General features: G+C 46.0%; 1 protein-coding gene across 3 annotated transcripts; it reads right to left on the bottom strand.

Annotated features, from left to right (window-relative positions):
- Positions 1-3,811: 3,811 nt before the first annotated feature.
- On the bottom strand, positions 3,812-5,947 carry LOC125118336 (spindlin-2). Of its 3 annotated transcripts, none has more exons than XM_047764675.1 (2): positions 5,388-5,447; positions 3,812-4,908 (listed from the first exon to the last, which is right to left on the bottom strand). In XM_047764675.1, the coding sequence occupies exon 2, from the start codon at positions 4,904-4,906 to the stop codon at positions 4,130-4,132; it is 777 nt and encodes a 258-aa protein (XP_047620631.1). In that variant the 5' UTR covers positions 4,907-4,908; positions 5,388-5,447; the 3' UTR covers positions 3,812-4,129. The 3 variants fall into 3 exon arrangements, with proteins under 3 accessions (XP_047620631.1, XP_047620630.1, XP_047620629.1); XM_047764674.1 differs by lacking the exon at positions 5,388-5,447 and adding an exon at positions 5,569-5,947 and having other exon boundaries at positions 3,813-4,908; XM_047764673.1 differs by lacking the exon at positions 5,388-5,447 and adding an exon at positions 5,564-5,947 and having other exon boundaries at positions 3,814-4,908.
- Positions 5,948-6,336: the final 389 nt, after the last annotated feature.

A 6,336-nucleotide genomic window follows, 5' to 3' on the forward strand; every position in this document is an offset into this window, starting at 1 on the left:
GTGTCATTATTGTGCCTGTCTCTCAAATGGTTACAAACCTGCAGGAGAAAAAGGTTTTTATTTATTAGTCCTTTGAAACCTCAACCAAAATATTATTTTGAGCAGTGACACAATTTCAATCTGGAAGGGGAGGAATAACCATTATAGGTATGCCAGGAGCTGGTATTAGTTCTCTAAGATACATACAGGATCTGGGTCATTAGAGGATAGATTGTCATCTCTAAGACATGAGTGGAAACTTTTGGCATTCCAAAGTGTCACTTTGCAATTATCTCCAGTAATGACCTAGGGGGAAGGGTTGAGAGATTCTGACAAAATTCCTTTCCAAGACTGATTATGTGATCCCATCACTAATAATTAATTATTAATATCTTACCACCTCCATTTTAACTCAGAAAGGACAATATCATTTTGGGCTTGGGGAAGGGGATGAAAGGTAACCTAAGCAATATACATAAAACAATTGTATATTAGTATAGGCATCTATTCTTTACCAAGAGAGGGTAAAAGTTCAAGACCTATACAAAACTTGCCTGCTTTTAAAGAGCCAATAATGCTAAATTCTGCACTGATTTAAATCCATGACAAACTCTGTTGGGGGTACCTGATGCCCATTATCATGACAACAAATTTTAGTTTTAATCTGGTTCCAAAAGAAGGACTAGAGAACTTTTCAAGAAGGTGAGCAAGAGTAGAAATGTATAAAAAGTTTTTTTGAAGAATATCTCATTCTTAAGTTATCAGCATTATATACCCAATTTAAGGTATGAAGAGCCCAAATAATTCATCTGTATTTTCCCTTGGGAAATTGTGCGGCTCAAGGTTATTAGGAAACCTAGTGTTGTCCTTGACCCCATCAGTTATCATGCATAAGGGCAAATCAGGCAGCACATACTACAAAATATAACCAGAATTAGAACAAATCATATCACACCGACTGCTGCCAGACTGCTTTAAACCATTATATCTGTTACCTGGATTACTGGAATAGGCACGAATTGATCTCCCTTTTTCCATCCTTGAACCCATTAGAGACTACTCTCCAGAGTTTTCAGAGTGATCCTGTTAAAATAGGAGATAAATCATGTTGTGCCTCAGTTGAAAATTCTCAAATGGCTCCCTATTACACACAGTGTAAAAGGTAAATTCCATTCTAGGCCCTCCAAGGCTTTAAGCTACCTGTTTCTATCAGATCCCCATCACCTCTCTGAACTCACTTCCTGAGTATCCTCTATATTTCTCACTCAGCTCCAGGCATGCTGGTATCCTCAGTGTTCCTTGAACATGCTAGGGCTACTCCTGCCTTGGAACCTCAGCAATTGCTGTCCCTCCTAGCACAGACAGCCACAAGGCCACTTCTCTCATTGCCTTCAAGTCTTTACTCAAAAACCATGCTCTCAGTGAGGCCCTCTTTGATTTCACAATCTGTCCTATCCAACATCAGCCTCCTCCCTGGAATTTCAATCCCTCATTCTTTGCTTTATTTTTTCCTTCCTAACACTTAACACTTTGAAAATACTTTATATTTTACTTATTGTATCTTGACTATCGTCTGTCTCCCACACTAAAATGAAAGTCCCATGATGGTAGTATTATTTTATTTGTTTCTTTTGTTTATTACCATATCCTAAGTACCAGTTCCTAGAAGACTGCCTGGCAGAGAGCCCACCTGAAGTAAGTATTGGTAAGATGGAGATAAAGCAAATAGATTTAAAAGCAAATGGGGTCAAAGTGAGCCAAAGGGGGGTTAGGCAGTTTCCTCTGGGTCTAGACCCAAAGCTAGGAATGCAAATACCTCCAGGGGACAACTGGGCATTTTATTAGAATGAAGCAGGCCAGCTGGGGGTGTGGCCAACTTGAGAGAGCATTCTGAGTCTAAAATGGGCTGAGCCCTTCCTCAGAGCCAGCTGCTTGTATCCTTGTCGGAATGTGGGCCTTAATCCTTGGATTTTTGTTTCTGTGTTTGTTTTTGTTTTTGTTTTTCAGGTGAGCCAGAAATGTGGATTTTTGCCATGTGAAGTCCCCCAAATGTCTAAGTAGCTAATTTTAAAATGGGAAATGGCAGAAACATAATAGGACAGTGGGCTGAAATTGGCCCATGACTGGCCAGCAGGTGTTTGCTAGGCTAAATTATATGATGTATGAAAGAAAACTTATCCCTGCTATGGTGAAGTGGGCTTGCCTTGTGTAATTCTTGAGACAAAGAGCTCCAGGTCATGTTGGATGGAGAGAATGAACCTGAATTACCACCTTCTTTCAACTCCTGGAAGCTTCCTGTCTCCCCCTCTCCCTGCTATGCATGGAGTTAAGGGAGCCTGGGCAGTGGGGAGTCATCAAAACTGTTTCTTTGAGGGCAGGGGTATATTTTAGCGAAGTAGGAAATGGGAAAACCAGAGAGAGGGTTTTGAAAGGAACTTCCACAGACAGACTGGGGAAAGGCAAGAAGAAGAGGAAGAGAAGGACAGAGACCCATGTGTTGGGACACAGTATCTCTGAGGGAGTTTACTGGGGATGGGAGCACCACACCTTCCCCCCTACCAATCACCTATGTGGCACTACACAGTCAAAGGAGTTAGTTATACTCCTAGCCCAACTGCCCATGCCATTTATCTCACCTGGAAATAGAACTGCACAAACTTCGATCACAGCTCCTCATGTGCTTGAGGCAGGCAAGACTGGTCAGGAAGTACCTATGAAGGGTCAGTAGCCATTGGCTTTGTCGGGGTATAGCCAGAATAGGGCCTCTGAGGGCGGCAGCCCTTCGGTTTGGTGAAGCACTGGGTGGAGCCACCTGTGGTTTCAGGCAGCTGCTGAGAGAAGTATGGACAGTCAAGTATTCCCCATGCCCTGGAGAGAAACATTAGGCTCAATCCTCTGATGAACCTCTTCCATAAGGAGGCAAGGTATAGCCCAGGAGGAGGAAAAACAGTGAGGGGACTGCTGTACCTGGGTTTAGAAAGTTTCCATTTTTCTGGATAAAATGCTTTCCAAATGCAAGGTGGCACATCTTTTAAGTTCTGAGAGAAGTGGGTCCTCTGGAAAATATGAGGAAGCTACCCACAGCTCCCTGCGTATGGAACACCATGTTAGTGTGTTTAGGCTGAGGCGGGGGTTCTGCTCAGCAGGTGTGGCATGAACTTCTTGAAATAATAAAAGCCTTTTAGGTATAAAATTGACTTCTGCTTAACTCATGGGACATTCCTGTCAGAATGTCCCTCTAGGGAACCTCCAGTCCATCTGGTTTCTTTGACTATTGTCACATCCTTTGGGCACAAAGCCAGAGGGGGCAATTTGGATACTGCCAGGAATCCTACTTTTTCCTAGGTCTTCCCATCTCTCCTGGACCCCACTCTCCATATATTTTTTTTTTTTCTGTATTCTCACTCTCTCTGTCAGTCTTTTTTCTTAGAATTCCTTCTTCCTCTGTGTCCTTCCCCTTCTGGCTCCTCACTCACTCATAGGCCACCATTTGAATATCCTTTTAGCCTCTCTCCAGGTCCCTGCCAACTTCATCTTTCTCTCCCTTACTCTGGACCTCTTCTAAGCTTCTTTGTGTCCTTCTCTACCCAATTTATTCTGTCTGTTTTCCTCTAAGCCCCAGGATCTCACTTTCCTCTGTTATTCTTCATCCCCTCCAGGTCGGGGGTGGGGGGGCCTCCTTGTCTTTTAGGTCATCCTTCCCCCTTAGGAGCCTTTCTATTTCTGCCCCCTCCCCACCTCCTCCTAAGCAGCCACCTCCCCTTCTCCCTTCCCCCACAGCCCATCTCTGGTTCTTTCTCTCCCCCACCCCACCTCCCTAGACCAGACCAGCTAAGTCCTATTTCATTTTTAGATGACTGATTATGGTACTGGCTGAACTTTATTCGCAGCCTGAATTTACAGCTGTTCCTTCCTTTCATGTCCCATCCACCAAACACACCCAATCTTTTCAACATGATAAATTCCTTACACACAGCATGTCATGTCCACACAAATTTGTATTTTTCAGAACAAAACAATAGTTATGCTGGCAAAGATGTCGAATTAACAGGGACCCTTAAGCTTTCGATACACTGAAAAGTAACATTATTTTGCATGTCTACAAAGTACACACTTGTTTCCACAAATGTGGCAAAGTTTACCCTAACAGTTAGGACTTTTTCACCAAATCATAGACATAGATATGGAAATCATCATCAAACTTGATGAAATACACAGAAGGTTTGGCTTCCACTTGGTGAATGACCATGCCGATCCGTTTGGAGCCATCTTCTTTGGTATACTCCACATGTTTACCTATCAGGCCATCTACAACTCCTCCTGGCTCCCTCTCTGCTGGAGGAGACTCACTGGACTCTGGCATGATACGGAGGTCTCCTTCTTTATAATCATCTAGAAGCTGGTACATGTACAAGACAGGATCTTTCTCATAGGTAATATAAAACCAGGCTTTCATGATAGGTGCTTGGGCTAAGACCATTCCTCTCCATTCATCCTTAGAACCATGCTCACCCTCAAACATATGTTCCACAGCTTTACCAATTATGGTATTTGCAAGGTTTGCATCACTGACTTGAGATGATGCCACCCTGTCGGAAAGAATTTTAAGAGACAAAACTCTTTCATCTCTGTGAAGTTCCAGTCCATAGACACAGTCAATTCCATCATATTTCACCAGATAAAGAGAAGGATTTATAGGCACCTGATCCAGAACGGTTCCTTTCCACTGGGTGATGGGCTCATCGCCTTCCTTCCACCCGTGTGAAATTCTGCAGCCCACGATGTTCCTGCGGGGCTGGGACGAAGGTCTGCCTCTCTGCTTCTTTTGGGAGGCTTTTTTCTTCGTCATGTTTGCACACCCAGTGGCCCGTCCTGCAACTGCCCTGGTTTGTTGCCCTTCGGCCTCCTGTGAGTTGACGGTTTTCATGTCTGCAACAGGAGGAGAGAAGATAAGAAGGGAACATTCAACATGCCTTAAGGTAGGGTGAAGGTCTCCCAACAGCGACATCTCCATGCACCCTGCGCCAGTGCCTATATATTTTCCCCATGAGCCTGGCAGCAATGCTGGAAATCCTGGCTGTGTGCCCGAAAGTGCTCTCCCTCCTTGGTTCCTCTAGGCTGCCGGGAAGGACAGCAGCAGCAGTGGTGCCTGCTGGGGTTAGGAACTCTGCAGAAGGGGGCGGGCTACCTCCTGGTTCAGAGACCCCAGCCTCCACCACCCGCCACTGAAGCCCACTTTAAAAATACCCTGCAAAGCGCCTATCCCCCCACCGCCCTGACCCGCACGCATGCACGCATTCACTCACACCGTCCTCCTGCTCTGAACTCCCCAGTAGGCTACTCACACGCCCCCTGTCTACCCCCAGTCGCTTTCTTGCCACCCAGAGCCCTCTTCTCCCCGCGCTCACCTTCAAGGTCTTGTCTGGCTCCTAAAGCTACCCTCCTTTCCTATTGCCCTTCTCACTCCCCCCTTCCCTCCTCCTCCACCTCAGTCTCACCCGGCGGCGCCTGCCCCCGCCCCCTTTCTCCTGCAGGAGTCCATCCCATCCCCCTTCTCCATCCAGGCGCCCACCAATGGCCTTGCCTTGCCTTGCCTGGCGTCCACCGCCCCGGATCTAGGGCCTCAAGTGCCCAAATCGGACACCTCGCAGCTTCTTTTGCGGTGAGCCTGTGTCCAAGGAGGATTGGCAGGCGATGAGCCGGCAGCTTGCAAGTGCTGGGAGGGGAAGACCCCCCGTAGGCGAGGATCGCGTCAGGAGGGCAGAGGGGTAGGCGAGGAGGTTGGCGGTGGTACCTCCAGCACTCCTTTTGGGGGCCCTCAGCCTCCGCGTAGGTGTCGGCAGCCCCTCTGCCACATTAGGCTCCCACCAGTAGCTACTGCTGCAGCAGTCTCCTCCCTCTTTCCGTTTAGGACTCTGCTCTTAGTTTCCTGTTATTGCGGAGGCCTTCCCTTCCTGCTAAATACTATGCTGCCGGCTTCCTTTGCCTTGGAGCCACTCCTTGGCTGCCCCTCCCCTTTCCAAAATTCAGATCTATAGTTGGTCCTTTCCTCTGCATGTCCTTCCCACCCCTACTGTCTTAAACTATCTCCACCCCTCGGCTTCCTTGCTAGTGTGTTTTCATTTTTCATACATTCTTCACGTTTTTCCCATACTCGTATATTCACACACAGCATATGTCCGTACAGAAATTCTTCATATTCATACACAAATATATGTATTGCATAAATAAATTATATATATTTCTGATATTCACATGCACAGATACATAATCCTAAATATACTCCTCTATTCAATAACATAACGTATTTTTTGATATAGCTTCACAGACATACATATAATATGAATTTCTCCAAAG

This window comes from Phacochoerus africanus, chromosome X (genome assembly GCF_016906955.1).
Source record: "Phacochoerus africanus isolate WHEZ1 chromosome X, ROS_Pafr_v1, whole genome shotgun sequence".
In the NCBI taxonomy this organism is placed as follows: domain Eukaryota; kingdom Metazoa; phylum Chordata; class Mammalia; order Artiodactyla; family Suidae; genus Phacochoerus; species Phacochoerus africanus.

Bases quoted from the DNA above. Each gene is read 5' to 3' on its own strand.
- LOC125118336 (XM_047764675.1), bottom strand. From the start codon at position 4,906: ATGAAAACCGTCAACTCACAGGAGGCCGAAGGGCAACAAACCAGGGCA.